General features: G+C 57.0%; 2 protein-coding genes across 3 annotated transcripts in view; both read left to right on the plus strand.

Annotated features, from left to right (window-relative positions):
- The window catches only part of LOC110483038 (potassium-transporting ATPase alpha chain 1), a 38,879-nt gene extending 28,782 nt beyond the window's left edge, over window positions 1–10,097 (plus strand). Inside the window, exons 16-22 of the mRNA XM_085564533.1 lie at window positions 910–1,064; window positions 2,398–2,521; window positions 4,654–4,799; window positions 5,500–5,633; window positions 7,378–7,479; window positions 8,587–8,678; window positions 9,186–10,097. Coding sequence (XP_085420659.1) covers window positions 910–1,064; window positions 2,398–2,521; window positions 4,654–4,799; window positions 5,500–5,633; window positions 7,378–7,479; window positions 8,587–8,678; window positions 9,186–9,214 — 782 coding nt within the window. The 3' untranslated portion in view covers window positions 9,215–10,097. The remainder of the gene's footprint in view (window positions 1–909; window positions 1,065–2,397; window positions 2,522–4,653; window positions 4,800–5,499; window positions 5,634–7,377; window positions 7,480–8,586; window positions 8,679–9,185) is intronic.
- A 1,144-nt stretch (window positions 10,098–11,241) lies between these two features.
- Window positions 11,242–20,533, plus strand: ETFB (electron transfer flavoprotein subunit beta). Of its 2 annotated transcripts, none has more exons than XM_077789800.2 (6): window positions 11,242–11,398; window positions 12,666–12,824; window positions 15,292–15,444; window positions 16,779–16,841; window positions 17,563–17,721; window positions 18,763–20,533. In XM_077789800.2, the coding sequence occupies exons 1-6, from the start codon at window positions 11,342–11,344 to the stop codon at window positions 18,934–18,936; spliced, it is 765 nt and encodes a 254-aa protein (XP_077645926.2). In that variant the 5' UTR covers window positions 11,242–11,341; the 3' UTR covers window positions 18,937–20,533. The 2 variants fall into 2 exon arrangements, with proteins under 2 accessions (XP_077645926.2, XP_085420579.1); XM_085564453.1 differs by having other exon boundaries at window positions 11,272–11,398; window positions 12,654–12,824.
- The last annotated feature ends 221 nt before the right edge of the window (window positions 20,534–20,754 follow it).

Raw genomic sequence — 20,754 nt, forward strand, 5'->3', positions numbered from 1 at the left:
GGCGGCTGGGACACACTTGGGGGACACATTTGGGCACACCTGTGGGCACCTGTGGGCACCTGTGGGCACCTGGGGGCGCTTGGGGGCACCTGGGACAGGTGGGACACATTTGGGACAGGTGATGCACACCTGGGGGCACCTGGGGGCACCTGGGGCACACCTGGGGGTGGCTGGGGGCACCTGGGGGACACATTTGGGCACAGCTGGGGGCACCTGGGATAGGTGGGACACACCTGGGACAGGTGATGCACACCTGGGGGAACTTGGGGGCACCTGGGCACACCTGGGGCACACCTGGGCATGCCTGGGGGCACCTGCGGGACACATTTGGGCACACTTGGGGGCACCTGGGCACAGCTGGGGGCACCTGGGATAGGTGGGACACACCTGGGACAGGTGATGCACATCTGGGGGCACCTGGGGGCACCTGGGAACAGCTGGGATACACCTGGGCACACCTGGGACAGGTGGGACACACCTGGGCACACCTGGTCACACCTGGGAGAGGTGAGACACACCTGGGACATGTGAGGCACACCTGGGCACACCTGGGACATGTGAGGCACACATGGGCACACCTGGGGGCACCTGGGCATGCCTGGGACAGATGGGACACATTTGGGTATACCTGGGCACACCTTGGAGAGGTGATACACACCTGGGCACACCTGGGCACACCTGGGCACACCTGGGACAGGTGAGGCACACCTGGGCACACCTGGGACAGGTGAGGCACACCTGGGCACACCTGGGACAGGTGGGACACACCTGGGATACACCTGGGCACGCCTGGGCACACCTGGGCACACCTGGGATACACCTGGGCACAGCTGGGGACACACCTGGGCACACCTGTGCCCGGTGAGGCACACCTGCCCCCCTCACCTGTCCCTCACCTGCGCCGCCCAGGCCGGCTGATCTTCGACAACCTGAAGAAGTCGATCGCCTACACGCTGACCAAGAACATTCCGGAGCTGGCGCCGTACCTGGTCTACATCACGGCCAGCGTGCCCCTCCCCCTGGGCTGCATCACCATCCTCTTCATCGAGCTCTGCACCGACATCGTGAGCGCACCTGGGGGCACCTGGGCGCACCTGGGGGCACCTGGGGGCACCTGGGGGAACCTGAGATACACCTGGGTGCACCTGGGCGCACCTGGGCACCTGGGGGACAGCTGGGGGCACCTGGGACCTCACCTGGGCACACCCTCCCCCTGGGCTGCATCACCATCCTCTTCATCGAGCTCTGCACCGACATCGTGAGCGCACCTGGGCACCTGGGCGCACCTGGGGGACAGCTGGGAACTCACCTGGGGGCACCTGGGCACACCTGGGGGCACCTGGGGGCACCTGGGAACTCACCTGGGCACACCTGGGCACACCTGGGGGCACCTGGGGGAAGCTGGGGGCACCTGGGACCTCACCTGGGCACACCCTCCCCCTGGGCTGCATCACCATCCTCTTCATCGAGCTCTGCACCGACATCGTGAGCGCACCTGGGCACCTGGGGGCACCTGGGGGCACCTGGGGGCACCTGGGGGCACCTGGGAACTCACCTGGGCACACCTGGGCACACCTGGGGGCACCTGGGGGCAGCTGGGGGCACCTGAGATACACCTGGGGGCACCTGGGGGCAGCTGGGGACACCTGGGAACTCACCTGGGCACACCCTGCCCCTGGGCTGCATCACCATCCTCTTCATCGAGCTCTGCACCGACATCGTGAGCGCACCTGGCACACCTGGGCACACCTGGGGGCACCTGAGATACACCTGGGCACACCTGGGCGCACCTGGGGGCAGCTGGGGACACCTGGGGGAACCTGAGATACACCTGGGCACACCTGGGGGCAGTTAGAGCACACCTGGGCACACCTGGGCACACCTGGGGGCACCTGGGGGCACCTGGGAACTCACCTGGGCACACCTGGGCACACCTGGGGGCAGCTGGGGGCAGCTGGGGGACACCTGGGGGCACCTGGGGGCAGCTGGGGGCACCTGGGCACACCTGGGGACATCTGGGGGCACCTGGGCGCACCTGGGGCAAACCTGGGGGCACCTGGGGGACACCTGAGATACAGCTGGGGGAACCTGGGATACACCTGGGGACATCGTGAGCGCACCTGGGCGCACCTGGGGACACCTGAGGGCACCTGGGGGCACCTGGGCACACCTGGGGGCAGTTGGAGCACACCTGGGCACACCCGGGCACACCCGGGACTCACCTGAGCCCCTCAGCCCCCCCGTTCCCAGGTGTTCCATCCAGGTGTGGCCGAGGTTTCTCCCCTGGCTGGGGCGGATCTGGGGTGGTGGGCGTGGCCGGGGCGGGCACCTCACCTGTGCCCACCTCACCTGTGCCCACCTCACCTGTGCCCACCTCACCTGTGCCCACCTGCGCAGTTCCCGTCGGTGTCGCTGGCCTACGAGCGCGCCGAGAGCGACATCATGCACCTGCGGCCCCGCGACCCCCGGCGCGACCGGCTGGTCAACGAGCCCCTGGCCGCCTACTCCTACTTCCAGATAGGTGCGCACCTGGGCACACCTGGGCACACCTGGGCACACCTGGGCACACCTGGGGGCACCTGGGATACACCTGGGCACACCTGGGCACACCTGGGCACACCTGGGGGCAGTTACAGTGCACCTGGGCACACCTGGGAACTCACCTGGACACACCTGGGCACACCTGGGATCACCTGTGCCACTCACCTGTCCAACCTCACAAGTCTGCCTCACCTGTCCCATGTCTGCTCTGTCTCTGGCCTGTCCCTCACCTGTCCAGGTGTTCTGCAGTCCCTCACCTGTCCCTCACCTGTCCCTCACCTGTCTCACCTGTCTCACCTGTCCATATCTCACCTGTCTCACCTGTCTCACCTGTCTCACCTGTCCATATCTCACCTGTCCCACCTGTCTCACCTGTCCCACCTGTCCCACCTGTCCCACCTGTCCCACCTGCCCAGGTGTGATCCAGTCCCTGGCCGGTTTCACCGATTACTTCGTGGCCATGGCTCAGGAGGGTTGTGCTGCTCACCTGTCCATATCTCACCTGTCTCACCTGTCCATATCCCACCTGTCCCACCTGTCTCACCTGTCTCACCTGTCCATATCTCACCTGTCCATATCTCACCTGTCTCACCTGTCCCACCTGTCTCACCTGTCTCACCTGTCCATATCTCACCTGTCTCACCTGTCTCACCTGTCTCACCTGTCTCACCTGTCCATATCTCACCTGTCTCACCTGTCTCACCTGTCTCACCTGTCCCACCTGTCCCACCTGTCTCACCTGTCTCACCTGTCCATATCTCACCTGTCTCACCTGCCCAGGTGTGATCCAGTCCCTGGCCGGTTTCACCGATTACTTCGTGGCCATGGCTCAGGAGGGTTGTGCTGCTCACCTGTCCATATCTCACCTGTCTCACCTGTCCATATCCCACCTGTCCCACCTGTCTCACCTGTCTCACCTGTCCATATCTCACCTGTCCATATCTCACCTGTCTCACCTGTCCCACCTGTCTCACCTGTCTCACCTGTCCATATCTCACCTGTCTCACCTGTCTCACCTGTCTCACCTGTCTCACCTGTCCATATCTCACCTGTCTCACCTGTCTCACCTGTCTCACCTGTCCCACCTGTCCCACCTGTCTCACCTGTCTCACCTGTCCATATCTCACCTGTCTCACCTGCCCAGGTGTGATCCAGTCCCTGGCCGGTTTCACCGATTACTTCGTGGCCATGGCTCAGGAGGGTTGTGCTGCTCACCTGTCCATGTCTCACCTGTCTCACCTGTCCATATCTCACCTGTCCCACCTGTCCCACCTGTCCATATCTCACCTGTCCATATCTCACCTGTCCCACCTGTCCCACCTGTCCATATCTCACCTGTCCCACCTGCCCAGGTGTGATCCAGTCCCTGGCCGGTTTCACCGATTACTTCGTGGCCATGGCTCAGGAGGGTTGTGCTGCTCACCTGTCCATGTCTCACCTGTCTCACCTGTCCATATCTCACCTGTCCCACCTGTCCCACCTGTCCATATCTCACCTGTCCATATCTCACCTGTCCCACCTGTCTCACCTGTCCATATCTCACCTGTCCCACCTGCCCAGGTGTGATCCAGTCCCTGGCCGGTTTCACCGATTACTTCGTGGCCATGGCTCAGGAGGGTTGTGCTGCTCACCTGTCCCACCTGTCCATATCTCACCTGTCCATATCTCACCTGTCTCACCTGTCTCACCTGTCCCACCTGTCCATATCTCACCTGTCCATATCTCACCTGTCTCACCTGTCTCACCTGTCCCACCTGTCCATATCTCACCTGTCCATATCTCACCTGTCCATATCCCACCTGTCTCACCTGCCCAGGTGTGATCCAGTCCCTGGCCGGTTTCACCGATTACTTCGTGGCCATGGCTCAGGAGGGTTGTGCTGCTCACCTGTCCATATCTCACCTGTCTCACCTGTCTCACCTGTCTCACCTGTCTCACCTGCCCAGGTGTGATCCAGTCCCTGGCCGGTTTCACCGATTACTTCGTGGCCATGGCTCAGGAGGGTTGTGCTGCTCACCTGTCCATGTCTCACCTGTCCATATCTCACCTGTCCCACCTGTCCATATCTCACCTGTCCCACCTGTCCATATCCCACCTGTCTCACCTGCCCAGGTGTGATCCAGTCCCTGGCCGGTTTCACCGATTACTTCGTGGCCATGGCTCAGGAGGGTTGGTGGCCGCTGCTGGTCCTGGGGCTGCGCCCGCGCTGGGAGGACGCGCACGAGCAGGAGCTGCAGGACAGCTACGGCCAGCAGTGGGTGCGGCACACCTGGGCACACCTGGGCGCACCTGGCACACCTGGGGGCACCTGGCGGGGGAAAAACACCGAAAATTGGGGGGAAATCGGTGAAAATTTGGGGGAAATCGGTGAAAATTTGGGGATTTGGGGATGCCTGGGCGCACCTGGGCACACCTGGACACACCTGGGTGCACCTGGGGGCACCTGGAGGGGGAAAAACAGCGAAAATTGGGGGGAAATTGGTGAAAATTTGGGGGAAATTGGGGGAAAATGGGGGGATTTGGGGATACCTGGGGAGATCTGGGCACACCTGGCACACCTGGGCACACCTGGGCACACCTGGGCACACCTGGCACACCTGGGCACACCTGGGCACACCTGGGCACACCTGCCAGGGGAAAAACAGCGAAAATTTGGGGGGAAATCAGTGAAAATTTGGGGAAAATTGGGGGGAAATGGGGGAATTTGGGGATACCTGGGCGCATCTGGCACACCTGGGCACGCCCGGGCTCACCTGGGCACACCTGGGCACACCTGGGGGTGAGGAAATGGGGGAAAATGGTGGAAATTTGGGGAAAATGGGTGAAAATTGGGGGGGAAATCAGGGAAAATGGGTGAAAATGGGGGGATTTGGGGATACCTGGGCGCACCTGGGCACACCTGGGCGCACCTGGGCGCACCTGGGCGCACCTGGCTCACCTGGCGCCGTGCCCCCGCAGACCTTCGGGCAGCGCAGGTACCAGCAGTACACCTGCTACACCGTCTTCTTCATCAGCATCGAGGTGTGCCAGATCGCCGACGTGCTGATCCGCAAGACACGCCGCCTCTCCCTGCTGCAGCAGGGGCTCTTCCGGTACACCTGGGCACACCTGGGCGCACCTGGGCGCACCTGGGCACACCTGGGGGCACCTGGCGGGGGAAAAACAGCGAAAATTCAGGGAAAATTGGTGAAAATTTGGGGGAAATCAATGAAAATTCGGGGATTTGGGGATACCTGGGCACACCTGGGCACACCTGGGCTCACCTGGGGACACCTGGGGAAGGGGGAATGGGGAAAAACGGTGAAAATTCAGGGAAAATCGGTGGGAATTTGGGGGAAATCGGTGGGAATTGGAGAATTTGGGGGCACCTGGGCACACCTGGGCGCACCTGGGGACACCTGGGCGCACCTGGGGAAGGGGGAATGGGGAAAAACGGCGAAAATTCGGGGAAAATCGGCGGAAATTTGTGATGTCACACAGGTGACGATATCACACAGGTGATGATATCACACAGGTGATGATATCACACAGGTGATGATGTCACACAGGTGACACTCAGGTGACGCTCAGGTGACACAGGTGATGTCACACAGGTGATGACATCACACAGGTGATGATGTCACACAGGTAATGGTGTCACACAGGTGACACTCAGGTGACACAGGTGATGTCACACAGGTGATGATGTCACACAGGTGACACATGTGATGATGTCACACAGGTGATGACGTCACACAGGTGACACACAGGTAACTCAGGTGCGTTTCAGGAACCGCACGCTGCTGGTGTCACAGGTAGCTCAGGTGACACAGGTGATGATGTCACACAGGTGATGATGTCACACAGGTGATGTCACACAGGTGATGACGTCACACAGGTGACACTCAGGTGTGTTTCAGGAACCGCACGCTGCTGGTGTCACAGGTAGCTCAGGTCACACAGGTGATGACGTCACACAGGTGATGACGTCACACAGGTGATGACGTCACACAGGTGACACTCAGGTGCGTTTCAGGAACCGCACGCTGCTGGTGTCACAGGTAGCTCAGGTGACACAGGTGATGGCGTCACACAGGTGATGATGTCACACAGGTGACACAGGTGATGTCACACAGGTGATGTCCCACAGGTGACGATATCACACAGGTGATGATGTCACACAGGTGACACAGGTGATGATGTAACACAGGTGATGACGTCACACAGGTGATGATGTCACACAGGTGACACAGCTGACACAGATGATGTCACACAGGTGATGACATCACACAGGTGATGACGTCACACAGGTGACACTCAGGTGACGCTCAGGTGACACAGGTGATGTCACACAGGTGATGATGTCACACAGGTGACACAGGTGATGATGTCACACAGGTGATGGCGTCACACAGGTGACACTCAGGTGACGCTCAGGTCACACAGGTGATGTCACACAGGTGATGATGGTACACAGGTGACACAGGTGATGATGTCACACAGGTGATGACGTCACACAGGTGACACTCAGGTGTGTTTCAGGAACCGCACGCTGCTGGTGTCACAGGTAGCTCAGGTGACACAGGTGATGACGTCACACAGGTGACACAGGTGATGTCATACAGGTGATGTCACACAGGTGATGACGTCACACAGGTGACACTCAGGTGCGTTTCAGGAACCGCACGCTGCTGGTGTCACAGGTAGCTCAGGTGACACAGGTGATGTCACACAGGTGATGACGTCACACAGGTGACACAGGTGACGTCACACAGGTGACACAGGTGATGATGTCGCACAGGTGATGACGTCACACAGCTGATGACGTCACACCGGTGACACTCAGGTGCGTTTCAGGAACCGCACGCTGCTGGTGGCCATCGTGTTCCAGGTGTGCATCGGCTGCTTCCTCTGCTACTGCCCGGGGATGCCCAACGTCTTCAACTTCATGCCCATCAGGTGAGCCCGCACACCTGGGCACACCTGGGCACACCTGGGCACACCCGGGCACCCCCAAAACCTCCTGGGAACCACCCCAAAATCACCTGGGCACACACCTGGGCACACCTGGGCACACCTGGGCACCCCCAAAACCTCCTGGGAACCACCCCAAAACCACCTGTGAACCACCCCAATGCACCTGGGCACACCTGGGCACCCCCAAAAACACCTGGGCACACCTGGGCACCACCCCAAAACCACCTGAGCACCCCTGGGAACACCTGGGCAGTCCCAAAAACACCTGGGAACCACCCCAATGCACCTGGGCACACCTGGGCAGCCCCAAAAACACCTGAGCACCCCTGGGCACACCTGGGCACTCCCAAAAACACCTGGGCACCACCCGAAAACCACCTGGGCACACCTTGGAACCCCCAAAACCACCTGTGAACCACCCCAATGCACCTGGGCACACCTGGGCACCCCCAAAACCTCCTGGGCACCCCCAAAACCACCTGTGAACCACCCCAATGCACCTGGGCACACCTGAGGCACCCCCAAAACCACCTGGGCACACCTTGGAACCCCCAAAACCACCTGTGAACCACCCCAATGCACCTGGGCACACCTGAGGCACCCCCAAAACCACCTGGGCACACCTTGGAACCCCCATAAACACCTGTGAACCACCCCAATGCACCTGGGCACACCTGGGCACCCCCAAAAACACCTGGGCACACCTGGGCACCACCCCAAAACCACCTGAGCACCCCTGGGCACACCTGGGCACTCCCAAAACCACCTGTGAACCACGCCAAAACCACCTGGGCACACACCTGGGCACACCTGGGCACCCCCAAAACGACCTGAGGACCCCCAGAACCACCTGGGCACCACCTCAAAACCACCTGGGCACACCTGGGCACCCCCAAAAACACCTGGGCACACCTGGGCACCCCCAAAACCACCTGAGGACCCCCAAAATCACCTGGGCACCACTCAAAACCACCTGGGCACACACCTGGGCACCCCAAAAACCAGCTGAGCACACACCTGGGCACACCTGGGCACCCCTGGGGCACGCCGGGGTACCCCCGCCTCACCTGCCCAGGTGTGCCCCCCCAGGTTCCAGTGGTGGTTGGTGCCGATGCCCTTCGGCCTCCTCATCCTCGTCTACGACGAGATCCGGAAACTCGGCGTGAGGAGACGCCCGGGCAGTGAGTGACACACCTGGGCACACCTGGGCACACCTGGGGGCACCTGGGGACAGCTGGGCACAGCTGGGAGGGCACCTGAGCACACCTGGGCACACCTGGGATACACACCTGGGCACACCTGGGCACACCTGGGGGCACCTGGGGTACCTGGGCACAGCTGGGGTACACACCTGGGGGCACCCGGGCAGTGAGTGACACACCTGGGCACACACCTGGGCACAGCTGGGATACACCTGGGCACACACCTGGCACACCTGGGGACAGCTGGGCACACCTGGGCACACCTGGAGACAGCTGGGGACAGCTGGGCACACCTGGGCACACCTGGGGGGTACCTGGGCACACCTGGGGCACACCTGGGCATAGCTGAGATACACCTGGGATACACCTGAGCACCCCTGGGCACACCCAGGGGGTACCTGGGGGATACCTGGGCACACCTGGGGGCACCTGGGCACACCTGGGGGTGCCCCGCCCCTCACCTGTCCGGGTTCTTTCCCCTCCCAGGTTGGTGGGATCGGGAGCTCTACTACTGAGAGGCACACCTGGGCACACCTGGAACACACCTGGATCTCACCTGGGCACACCTGGAACTCACCTGGGCACCCCTGGAATTTACCTGGGCACACCTGGAACTCACCTGAGCACACCTGGGCACATCTGGAATTTACCTGGGCACACCTGGAACTCACCTGAGCACACCTGGGCACACCTGGGCACATCTGGAATTTACCTGGGCACACCTGGAACACACCTGGGCACACCTGGGCACATCTGGAATTTACCTGGGCACACCTGGAACTCACCTGGGCACACCTGGAACTCACCTGGAACTCACCTGAGCACACCTGGGCACACCTGGGCACATCTGGAATTTACCTGGGCACACCTGGAACTCACCTGAGCACACCTGGGGGCACCTTGGATACCTGGAACTCACCTGGAACTCACCTGGGCACACCTGGAACTCACCTGGAACTCACCTGGGCACACCTGGAATTTACCTGGGCACACCTGGAACTCACCTGGGCACAGCTGGGCACACCTGGAACACACCTGGAACTCACCTGGGCACCCCAGGGCACACCTGGAATTTACCTGGGCACACCTGGAACTCACCTGGGCACACCTGGAACTCACCTGGGCACACCTGGAACTCACCTGGGACTCACCTGGGCACACCTGGGCCCCTCCCCCACCCCTGGACTCGATCCCCTCCCCTCCCCCCCCCCCAAATAAAGGCACAGGTGACTCGGCCAGGTGTGTGCAGGTGTTTATTGCTCGTGGAAAGACCAAAAAAAACCCCAAAAATCACCAAAAAAATCAGCAAAAAATCACCAAAAAAATCACAAAACATACAAAAATAATTAAAAAAAAATCACAAAAACACCAAAACCACCAAAAATACCAAAAACACAACCCCCACCCACAAAAATCCCGAAAAACCAAAAAAAAAAAAATCACAAAAAATTATAAAAAAAATCCCAACAACCCCCAAAAATCCGCCCCAAAAAATCCCCGAATCCCCCAAAAAATAGAAAAAAGAAAAAAAAATCCCCAAAAAAAGAAAAAAAATCCCCAAAAAAAGATAAAAAAAATCCCAAAAATTTAAAAAAGGACGCAAAAAATCCCCGAAAGACAAAAGAAAAAAAAATCTCCCCGAAAATCCCAAAAAATTCCAAAGAAATCTCTGAAAATGCAGAAATGCCAAAAAAATCCCCAAAACCAAAAAAAACTGCAAAATATTCCCCAAAAATCCCCCCGAAATCCCAAAAAATCCCCAAAACCACCCCAAAACCTCTAAAATAACCCAAAACCTCCAAAACCCCCCAAAGATCCCCAAACCCCCTCCAAAAATCCCCAAAAAACCCCAAAATCCCCCAAAACAACCCCAAAAATCCCTAAAGCCACCCCAAAAAAACCCCAAAATTCCCCAAAGCCCCAAAACCCCCAAAATCCCCCCCAAAAACCCACAAAATTCCCAAAAATCCCCAAAATCCCCCAAAGATCCCCAAACCTCCCCCAAAAATCCCTAAAATTCCCCAAAATCCCCCAAAACCCACCAAAAATCCCTAAAGCCACCCCAAAAAAACCCCAAAATCCCCAAAACCCCCAAATCTCCAAAAACCTCAAAACCCCCAAAATCCCCCCCAAAAAAACTTTAAAATCTCCCAAAATCCCCAAAAACCTTCAAAAAACCCCCAAAACCCCCTAAAGACCCCCAAACCCCCCCAAAATTCCCCAAAATCCCAAAAAAACCCCCAAAACCCCCAAAAAACCCCCAAAACCCACCAAAGGTCCCCAAAACCCCCAAAAATCCCCAACCCCCCCAAAAAAAACCCCAAACCCCTCAAATATCCCCAAAACCCCCCAAAAAACCCCCCAAAAAACCCCAAAATCCCCAAAAAACCCAAAAATTCCCCCAAAAAAACCCACCCGGGCGCCTCTTCCCGTCACGTGACGCGCCCAGGCCACGCCCCTCGGCGCCGCGTCCCGCCAGGGGGCGTGGCTTTAGCGAGGGGGCGTGTCTTTGGAGCGTATTTGCATAAATGGGCGTGGCTTATCCGCGAGGATGACGTTGCGGTGGCGGGGTTGTGGGCGTGGCTTAGCTGGCGGTGACGTCACCGGGAGGCGTGGCGGTGGGCGTGGCCAGCGGGGCAGCCATGGCGGCGCTGCGCGTGCTCGTGGGGGTCAAGCGCGTCATTGACTTCGCCGTCAAGGTAAGGGCGCACCTGGGCGCACCTGGGCACACCTGGGCGCACCTGGGCACAGCTGGGCACAGCTGGGGGCACCCCCGAGCGCCTCCCACCGCGGGACCCCCGAAATCCCCCAAAAAATCCCCAAAAAAATCCCCAAAAAACCCCCAAAAAAGCCAAAAACCCCCTCAAAAAACAGCAAAAATACCCAAAAAAGCCCCAAAAATCCCCCAAGAAACACCAAAACTGGCCAAAAAACCCATAAAAACACCGTAAAATACAGAAAAACCCCTAAAAAATACAAAAAACCCAGCAAAATACCCCAAAAATCCCCAAATCCTGAATTTTAGTCATGGGGCACACCTGGGCACACCTGGGCACCCCCGAGCCCCTCCCACTGCGGGACCCCGAAATCCCCCAAAAAATCCCCAAAAATACCCCCAAAAATCCCCAAAAAAGCCAAAAACCCCTCAAAAAACAGCAGAAAGGCCAAAAATACCAAAAATACAAAAAAAAAAAAGCCCAAAACCACCGAAAAAAGCCCAAAAAACCCCATAAAAACACCGGAAAACACAAAAAAAAACCCCAAAAAATCCCCAAAAATCCCCAAAATCCTGGGAGCGTTTTTAGTCTGGGGTGGAGAGAACTCACCTGGGCACACCTGGGCACACCTGGGCACACCTGTACCCACCCCCCAAACCCCCCAAACCCCCCCTAAAATCCCCAAAATTCCCCCAAAATTGCCAAAAATCCCCAAAATCCTGGGGCCGTTTTCAATCTGGGGTGGAGAGAACTCACCTGTGCACACCTGGGCACACCTGGGCACACCTGGGCACACCTGTACCCACCTACCCACCCCTAAAGCCCCCCTAAAATCCCCAAAATTCCCCCAAAATTGCCAAAAATCCCCAAAATCCTGGGGCCATTTTTAGTTTGGGGTGGAGAGAACTCACCTGGGCACACCTGGGCACACCTGGGCACACCTGTACCCACCTACCAACCCCCCTAAAATCCCCAAAATTCCCCAAGAAATGCCAAAAATCCCCCCAAAATTGCCAAAAATCTCCAAAATCCTGGGGCTGTTTTCAATCTGGGGCGGAGAGAACTCACCTGGGCACACCTGGGCACACCTGGGCACACCTGTACCCACCTTTACCCACCTACCCACCCCTAAAACCCCCCCTAAAATCCCCCAAATCCCCCCAAAATCCCCCCAAAAAACCCCCCAAACCCCCCCCCCAAACCCCGCGGGCGGCGGCGGCGCCCTCACCTGCGCCAGGTGCGCCCGCAGGTGCGCGTGGCGCCGGGCGGGGCGGCGGTGCAGACGCAGGGCGTGAAGCACTCGCTGAACCCCTTCTGCGAGATCGCCCTGGAGGAGGCCGTGCGCCTGCGCGAGGCCGGCGCCGCCGCCGAGGTGGTGGTGGCCACGCTGGGCACCAGGGCCAGCCAGGTGAGGGGCACCTGGGGGCACCTGGGCACACCTGGGCACACCTGGGGGCAGCTGGAGGGGGAAACTGGGGAAAAAACGGGGAGAAACGGGGAAAAAACGGGGAAAAATGGGGAAAACCTGAGGGAAACTGAGGCACATTAGGGGAAACTGAGGCACATCGGGGGAATTTTGGGCACCTGGGCGCACCTGGGCACACCTGGGCACACCTGGGGGCAGCTGGAGGGGGAAATTGGGGAAAAAACGGGGAAAAAATGGGAAAAAACGGGGAAAAAATGGGGGAAATGGGGGAAATGGGAGGGAAACTGAGGCACATTGGGGGAAACTGAGGCACATTGGGGGAATTTTGGGGTTTGGGCACCTGGGGGCACCTGGGCACACCTGGGCACACCTGGGGGCAGCTGGAGGGGGAAATTGGGGAAAAAACGGGGAGAAAATGGGAAAAATGGGGAAAAATGGGGGAAATGGGAGGGAAACTGAGGCACATTGGGGGAAACTGAGGCACATTGGGGGAAACTGAGGCACATTGGGGGAATTTTGGGGTTTGGGCACCTGGGCACACCTGGGCACACCTGGGCACACCTGGAGGGGAAAACTGGGGAAAAAATGGGAAAAAACGGAGAAAAATGGGGGGAAATGGGAGGGAAACTGAGGCACATTGGGGGAAACTGAGGCAGATTGGGGGAATTTTGAGGTTTGGGCACCTGGGCACACCTGGGCTCACCTGGGGGCACCTGGGCACACCTGGGGGCACCTGGAGGGGAAATTGGGGAAAAAACGGGGAGAAAATGGGAGAAAATGGGGAAAAACGGGGGGGAAATGGGGGAAATGGGAGGGAAACTGAGGCACATTGGGGGAATTTTGGGGTTTGGGCACACCTGGGCACACCTGGGCACACCTGGGGGCACCTGGAGGGGAAATTGGGGAAAAAACGGGGAAAAACGGGGGAAATGGGAGGGAAACTGAGGCACATTGGGGGAAACTGAGGCACATTGGGGGAAACTGAGGCAGATTGGGGGAATTTTGGGGTTTGGGCACACCTGGGCACACCTGGGGGCACCTGGGGGCACCTGGAGGGGAAATTGGGGAAAAAACGGGGAAAAAATGGGAAAAAACGGGGAAAAAATGGGGGAAATGGGGGAAATGGGAGGGAAACTGAGGCACATTGAGGGAAACTGAGGCACATTGAGGGAAACTGAGGCACATTGGGGGAATTTTGGGGTTTGGGGACCTGGGCACACCTGGGCACACCTGGGCACACCTGGGGGCACCTGGAGGGGAAAATTCGGGAAAAAACGGGGAAAAAATGAGGAAAAACGGGGGGAAAATGGGAAAAAACGGAGGGAAACTGAGGCACATTGGGGGAAACTGAGGCACATTGGGGGAAACTGAGGCACATTGGGGGAATTTTGGGGTTTGGGCACACCTGGGCACACCTGGGCACACCTGGGCACACCTGGGGGCACCTGGAGGGGAAAACTGGGGAAAAAACGGGGAAAAAATGGGAAAAAACGGGGGAAACTGAGGCACATTGGGGGAAACTGAGGCACATTGGGGGAAACTGAGGCACATTGGGGGAAACTGAGGCACATCGGGGGAATTTTGGGGTTTGGGCGTTTTTGGGTCATTTTGAGCCTTTTTTTGGTTTTTTGCCGTTTTTTTGGGGTTATTTCGGGGATTTTTGGGGCAATTTTGGGTATTTTTGGGGCATTTTTTTGGTCGGTTTATTTTGGGGATTTTTGGGGCGTTTTTGGGGCGTTGAAAATGTTGTTTTTTGAGTATTTTTGGAGTCATTTTTGGGTTGTTTTTGGGTTGTTTTGGCCAATTTTGGGGCGATTTCCTCCCATTTCGGTGTGTTTTGTTAACCCCTTCCTCCCCGAGGAGAACCTGAATTTTGGGGAATTTTTGGGGTTATTTTGGTTATTTTTGGGCCGTTTTTGCCCATTTTTGTGCCATTTTTGTGCCGTTTTTGGGGTGAATTTTACCAATTTCGGCACATTTCATTAACCCCTTCTCTCCCGCAGGAGACGCTGCGCACGGCCCTGATTTGGGCTATTTTGGGCCATTTTTGGCCCGTTTTAGGCCGTTTTTTGGCCGTTTTTGTCCATTTTTGTTCCGTTTTTGGGGTGAATTTTGCCAATTTCGGCACATTTCATTAACCCCTTCCCTGCCGCAGGAGACGCTGCGCACGGCCCTGATTTGGGCTATTTTGGGCCATTTTTGGCCCGTTTTTGGCCATTTTTGTACCGTTTTTTGCCGTTTCTGCCCCATTTTTGGGGTGAATTTTGCCAATTTCGGTAAATTCCGTTAACCCCTTCCCTCCCGCAGGAGACGCTGCGCACGGCCCTGATTTGGGCTGTTTCTGGGGTTATTTTTGTTATTTTCGGGCCGTTTTTGCCCGTTTTTGTTCCGTTTCTGGGGTGAATTTTGCCAATTTCGGTAAATTCCGTTAACCCCTTCCCCGCCGCAGGAGACGCTGCGCACGGCCCTGGCCATGGGCGCCGACCGGGCGGTGCTGGCCGAGCTGGCCGAGGGCGCGGCCGCGGGGCCCCGCGAGGCGGCCGCGGCGCTGGCGGCGCTGGCGCGGCAGCTGCAGCCGCAGCTGGTGCTGCTGGGCAAGCAGGTGAGGCGGGGCTATTGATCCCTATCGATCCCCTATCGGTTCCCTATTGATCCCTATCGGCTGCCTGTTGATTCCCCATTGATCCCCTGTCTATCCCTATAGGTTCCCTTCTAATCCCTATGGAGCCCTATAGAAACCTATGGAGCCCTGTAGATCCTCTACTGATCGCTATTGATCCCTATTGATCCTTATTGATCCGTATTGGTTCCCTATTGATCCCTATCGGTTCCCTGTTGATTCCCTATTGATCCCCTATCTATCCCTATAGGTTCCCTATTAGTGCCTATGGATCCCTATAGAAACCTATGGAGTCCTATAGATCCCCTATCGATCGCTATTGATCCTGATTGATCCATATTGGTTCCCTATTGATCCCTATTGGTTCCCTATTGACTCCCCATTGATCCCCTATCTATCCCTACAGGTTCCCTATTAGTGCCTATGGATCCCTATAGAAACTGATGGAGCCCTATAGATCCCCTATCGATCGCTATTGATCCATATTGATCCTTATTGATCCGTATTGGTTCCCTGTTGATTCCCCATTGATCCCCTGTCTATCCCTATAGGTTCCCTTCTAATCCCTATGGATCCCTATAGAAACTGATGGAGCCCTATAGATCCCCCATCGATCCCTATTGATCCATATAGGTCCCTATTGATCCCTATTTATTCCCTATTGATCCCTACTGATCCCCTATTGATCCCTATTGGTTCCCTATTAATCCTTATGGATCCGTGTAGAAACCTATAGAGTCCTATAGATCCCCTACTGATCGCTATTGATCCGTATTCATCCCCTATTGATCCCCTATCGATCTGTATTGATCCCTATTGCTCCCTATCGATCCTTATTGGTTCCCTATTGATCCCTATTGGTTCCCTATTAATCCCTATGGATCCCTATAGAAACCTATGGAGCCCTATAGATCCCCTACTGATCGCTATTGATCCTTATTGATCCGTATTGGTTCCCTATTGATCCCCTATTTATCCCTATTGGTTCCCTATTAATCCCTATAGAAACTGATCGAGCCCCAACTGATCGCTATTGATCCCTACTGATCCCTGTTGATCCCTATTGATCCCCTATTGATCCCTTTTGATCCCTATTGATCCTTATTGATCCCTATTAATCCCTAGGGATACCCTATAGAAACCTATGGAGCCCTATTAATCCTCTATAGATCATCTATAGGTGCCTATTGATCCCCTATCGAGCCCATTAATCCCCTATAGATCCCCCCCAGGCGGCTCCCCCGGGCGCTGGGAGGGTGAATCCCCCATAGATCACCTATCGATCCCCTATCGATCGGCTGTCCCCCCCTCCCCAGGCCATCGATGACGATTGCAACCAGACCGGGCAGCTCCTGGCCGCCATGTTGGACTGGCCGCAGGTAGAGCGCGCGGGGCATCATGGGATACATCCACCCCGGGGGGATATATCCCACAATGCCCCGCGGCATAGGGGGGATATATCCCACAATGCCCCGCGGTGGAGGGGGGGATATATCCCACAATGCACCGCGGCATAGGGGGGATATATCCCACAATGCACCGCGGCATAGGGGGATATATCCCACAATGCCCCGCGGCGGAGGCTTGTGGGATATATTCACCCTTTAAAGCGCGGGGCATTGTGGGATATATTCACCCCCTTGGCGCGGGGCATTGTGGGATATATTCACCCCCTTGGCGCGGGGCATTGTGGGATATATTCACCCCCTTGGCGCGGGGCATTGTGGGATATATTCACCCTTTAAAGCGCGGGGCATTGTGGGATATATTCACCCTTTAAAGCGCGGGGCATTGTGGGATATATTCACCCCATGGGCTCTGGAAATGGGGCGGGGCCTGCTCCAAACTGGTCCCAGCCCAGCCCAAACTGGTCCCAGTCCATCCCAGTTCCGCCCAGTTCCATCCCAGTCCTTCCCAGTCCCTCCCAGTCCCTCCCAGTCCCTCCCAGTTCCCTCCCACTCCCTCCCAATCCCTCCCAGTTCCCTCCCAATCCCTCCCAATCCCTCCCAGTTCCCTCCCATTCCCTCCCAGTTCCCTCCCAGTCCCTCCCAGTCCCTCCCAGTCCCTCCCAGTCCGTCCCAGTCCCTCCGGGTCCCGCAGGGCACCTTCGCCTCGCGGGTGGCGCTGGAGGCGGGCGCGGTGCGGGTGCAGCGGGAGGTGGACGGGGGCCTGGAGACGCTGCGGCTGCGGCTGCCGGCCGTGCTGACGGCCGACCTGCGGCTCAACGAGCCCCGCTACGCCACGCTGCCCAACATCATGGTGAGAGGGGGCCCAAAAATCCCGAAAATCCCCTAAAAGCAGCCCCGAAATCACCCCGAAATTCCCCCAAAAAAACATCCCCAAAATCACGGGTACAGCCCTGAAAATCACCCAAAAAACATCCTAAAAACAGCCCCGGAATCACCCCGAAATTCCCCCCAAAAAACATCCCCAAAATCCCGGGTACAGCCCCGAAAATCCCCCCGAGAATCCTAAAAACATCCCAGAAATCACCCCGAAAATCCCCCCAAAAAACATCCCCAAAATCCCGGGTACAGCCCCGAAAATCCCCCAAAAACATCCCCAAAAATCCGGGGATGGCCCCAAAAATCCCCCCAAAAAATCCTAAAAACATCCCCGAAATCACCCCGAAATTCCCCCCAAAAAACACCCCCAAAATCCCGGGTACAGCCCCGAAAATCCCCCCAAAAAACATCCTAAAAACATCCCCGAAATCCCAGGGATACAGCCCCGAAAATCACCCAAAAAACATCCCCAAAAATCCGGCTACAGCCCCGAAAATCCCCCCGAGAATCCTAAAAACATCCCCGAAATCCCAGGGATACAGCCCCGAAATTCCCCCCAAAAACATCCTAAAAACATCCCCGAAATCACCCCGAAATTCCCCCCAAAAAACATCCTCAAAATCCCGGGTACAGCCCCGAAATTCCCCCCAAAAACATCCTAAAAACATCCCCGAAATCACCCCGAAAATCCCCCCAAAACATCCTAAAAACATCCCCGAAATCCCAGGGATACAGCCCCGAAAATCCCCCAAAAAACATCCCCAAAAATCCAGGGACGGCCCCAAAAATCCCCAAAAAATCCCCCAAAAAAATCCGTAAAAATCCCTAATAAATCCTCAAAAAATCCCCAAAAAATCCCCAAAAAACCCCCAAAAATCCCCAAAAACCCCCAAAAAACCCCCAAAAATCCCCATAAAACCCCCAAAAAACCCCCAAAAAAACCCCAAAAAATCCCCCAAAATCCCCAAAATCCCAAAAATCCCAAAATCCCCGTAATCCCGTCTCCCCGCGGCAGAAGGCCAAGAAGAAGCCGCTGCAGGTGGTGCCGGCGGCCGAGCTGGGGCTGCCCGCGGGGCCCCCCCGGCTGCGGCTGCTGCAGCTGCACGAGCCGCCCCCGCGGGCGGCGGGCGAGAGGCTGGAGAGCGTGGAGAGCCTGCTGGGGAAACTGAGGCACGCCGGACGCATCTGACCCCGGTTCATCCCAGTCTGTCCCAGTATATCCCAGTTCTACCCCAGTTTGTTCCGGTTCGTCCCAGTTCATCCCGGTGCTGTACAGAGGATTTAGAGCGCCCTGGGGAAACTGAGGCACGCCGGACGCATCTGACCTGCTGCTGACCAGTGCCTTCCCAGTGCCTTCCCAGTATATCCCAGTACATCCCAGTTCAACCCCAGTTTGTTCCGGTTTGTTCCGATTTGTCCCGGTGCTGTATAGAGCATCGAGAGCCTGGTGGGGAAACTGAGGCACGCCGGACGCATCTGACACCAGTTCATCCCAGTCTGTCCCAGTTCAACCCCAGTTTGTTCCGGTTTGTCCCAGTTTGTCCCAGTTTATCCCGGTGCTGTATAGAGCATTGAGAGCCTGCTGGGGAAACTGAGGCACGCCGGACGCATCTGAGCCCGCTTCGTCCCAGTGCCTTCCCAGTATATCCCAGTTCAACCCCAGTTTGTTCCGGTTTGTCCCAGTTTGTCCCAGTTTATCCCGGTGCTGTATAGAGCATCGAGAGCCTGCTGGGGAAACTGAGGCACGCCGGACGCATCTGAGCCCGGTTTAAACCAGTGCCTTCCCAGTATATCCCAGTTCAACCCCAGTTTGTCCCGGTTTGTCCCAGTTTATCACGGTGCTGTATAGAGCATCGAGAGCCTGCTGGGGAAACTGAGGCACGCCGGATGCATCTGACCCCGGTTTAAACCAGTGCCTTCCCAGTATATCCCAGTTCAACCCCAGTTTGTCCCAGTTTGTTCCGATTTGTCCCAGTGTTGTATAGAGCATTGAGAGCCTGCTGGGGAAACTGAGGCACGCCGGACGCATCTGACCCAGCTTCAGACCAGTATATCCCAGTATATCCCAGTTCTACCCCAGTTTGTTCCAGTTTGTCCCAGTTCATCCCGGTGCTGTATAGAGCGTGGAGAGCCTGCTGGGGAAACTGAGGCACGCCGGACGCATCTGACACTGGTTCATCCCAGTGCCTTCCCAGTATATCCCAGTTCAACCCCAGTTTGTTCCAGTTTGTCCCAGTTCGTCCCAGTGCTGTATAGAGCATCGAGAGCCTGCTGGGGAAACTGAGGCACGCCGGACGCATCTGACACCGGTTCATCCCAGTGCCTTCCCAGTCTGTCCCAGTATATCCCAGTTTAACCCCAGTTTGTTCCGGTTTGTCCCAGTTTGTTCCGATTTGTCCCAGTGCTGTATAGAGCATTGAGAGCCTGCTGGGGAAACTGAGGCACGCCAGACGCATCTGCCCCAGCTTCAGACCAGTATATCCCAGTATATCCCAGTTCTACCCCAGTTTGTTCTGGTTTGTCCCAGTTTGTCCCAGTTCATCCCGGTGCTGTATAGAGCATTGAGAGCCTGCTGGGGAAACTGAGGCACGCCAGACGCATCTGAGCCCGCTTCAGACCAGTCTGTCCCAGTATATCCCAGTTCTACCCCAGTTTGTTCCGGTTTGTCCCAGTTTATCCCGGTGCTGTATAGAGCATTGAGAGCCTGCTGGGGAAACTGAGGCACGCCGGACGCATCTGAGCCCGCTTCATCCCAGTCTGTCCCAGTATATCCCAGTTCTACCCCAGTTTGTCCCAGTTTGTTCCAATTTGTCCCAGTGCTGTAAAGAGCATGGAGAGCCTGCTGGGGAAACTGAGGCACGCCGGACGCATCTGAGCCCGCTTCGTCCCAGTGCCTTCCCAGTATATCCCAGTTTAACCCCAGTTTGTTCCGGTTTGTCCCAGTTTGTTCCGGTTTATCCCGGTGCTGTATAGAGCATTGAGAGCCTGCTGGGGAAACTGAGGCACG

This window comes from Lonchura striata, chromosome 33 (genome assembly GCF_050655825.1).
Source record: "Lonchura striata isolate lonStrDom1 chromosome 33, ASM5065582v1, whole genome shotgun sequence".
Classification (NCBI taxonomy): Eukaryota; Metazoa; Chordata; class Aves; order Passeriformes; family Estrildidae; genus Lonchura; species Lonchura striata.

What these genes read in the sequence shown, in the direction of transcription:
- ETFB (XM_085564453.1), top strand. Translation starts at nt 11,342, where the DNA reads ATGGCGGCGCTGCGCGTGCTCGTGGGGGTCAAGCGCGTCATTGACTTC. An exon ending in TGGGCACCAGGGCCAGCCAG is followed by an intron (nt 12,825 to 15,291) that starts GTGAGGGGCACC and finishes TCCCCGCCGCAG; the next exon opens with GAGACGCTGCGCACGGCCCT. An exon ending in CCACGCTGCCCAACATCATG is followed by an intron (nt 17,722 to 18,762) that starts GTGAGAGGGGGC and finishes TCCCCGCGGCAG; the next exon opens with AAGGCCAAGAAGAAGCCGCT.